The sequence below is a fragment of the Austrofundulus limnaeus genome, unplaced genomic scaffold (genome assembly GCF_001266775.1).
Source record: "Austrofundulus limnaeus strain Quisiro unplaced genomic scaffold, Austrofundulus_limnaeus-1.0 Scaffold37, whole genome shotgun sequence".
In the NCBI taxonomy this organism is placed as follows: Eukaryota; Metazoa; Chordata; class Actinopteri; order Cyprinodontiformes; family Rivulidae; genus Austrofundulus; species Austrofundulus limnaeus.
Genome location: NW_013952439.1, coordinates 2,783,030 through 2,784,271, shown reverse-complemented (window position 1 = coordinate 2,784,271; position 1,242 = coordinate 2,783,030). Strand labels below are relative to the sequence as shown.

Below are 1,242 nucleotides of genomic sequence, written 5' to 3'. Positions count from 1 at the left end.
CAAATATCACTTTGAGGTACTTTATACAACACTGGTCAGTAGTAGTTTGATTCCACCGCTATTCATTCATATGTCAGCGTTCCCTTGAGCAAGACACTGAACCTCCAGTGTGTGTTTGTTAGTTTGAATGATTTAAAACACTGATTAGTCTCTGTACAATGATTGATCTGGGTTAGCTTTAGAGACACAGAGTGCTGAATAAATGTGTAAATAAGACTAATAAACACTATATAAGTACAGTCCTTTAACCATTACAAAAGCTGTTTATAAAATATGAAATAAGTGAGAAAAGTTTATTGAAAAGTACAAATGAGCTGATGGATACAAAGGGATGAGAAAAAGTTTACACCACATTGACTGATTTTATGATGACAACACAATCAATCATCCAAGGTGGTCAGTACTTTGTATAGGTGCTGTTTTTATCAGAGTAACTAGTTTTTTGGTGTCTGTACTGATATAACCTGACATGATTGTCTTTATGCAGAGAAATATCACAGTTAAATAATCTCATCTAAGTTTCAAGATGTAAATGTTTAGAAAATGTGAAGTTTTRTTTTAATGTCTCTAGTGTAGCCACAGTATTTTTGAGCTGCTCACTCAGGTAGGTTTGGGCTGAAGGACACCTGAACCCGTTCTCCTGCAGGTCTCTCAGGGGTTGGTGGGCCAGCTGGCCTCCCGTCGAGCAGCAGGGGTCATCTTGGAGATGATCAAAGATGGCCACATTGCAGGCAGGGCTGTTCTGATCGCTGGCCAACCTGGCACAGGAAAGACCGCCATCGCAATGGGTAAGAGCCGTGTTGGAGGCTTTAAACACCGCCTCTTTATGGGCTGCCATTTGTAAAGTTACTCAGTCAAAAATTACCACCAGTATTTCTGTTTTATTTAGCCTTTTATAAGAAAAAAATAACAGTTTTTCACCATATGATTCATACATTTATAAATGTCATAGTTTATAAACTAAATACTTAAGTTAAATATTTAGCTAGCGAGCTTAATATTTAAGTTGCAACCTAAATATTTAAGTTAAATATTTAGGTAGCTAGCTAAATATTTAACTTGCTAGCTACCAGTATGTAGGGGAGAGAGCTTAGGGTGAATTAAGCTCTTCCTACACTAAATATTTAACTTGCTAACTAAATATTTACCCTGCTAGCTAAATATTTAACTTGCTAACTAAATATTTACCCTGCTAGCTAAATATTTAACTTGCTAACTAAATATTTACCCTGCTAGCTAAAT

The 1,242-nt window shown here is 36.1% G+C and overlaps 1 protein-coding gene across 1 annotated transcript in view; it reads left to right on the top strand.

The window, feature by feature from the left end:
- The window catches only part of ruvbl2 (RuvB-like AAA ATPase 2), a gene marked incomplete at its 5' end in the record, with an annotated part of 17,492 nt that overhangs the window by 6,439 nt on the left and 9,811 nt on the right, over positions 1-1,242 (top strand). Inside the window, 1 exon segment of the mRNA XM_014006833.1 lies at positions 647-788. Coding sequence (XP_013862287.1) covers positions 647-788 — 142 coding nt within the window.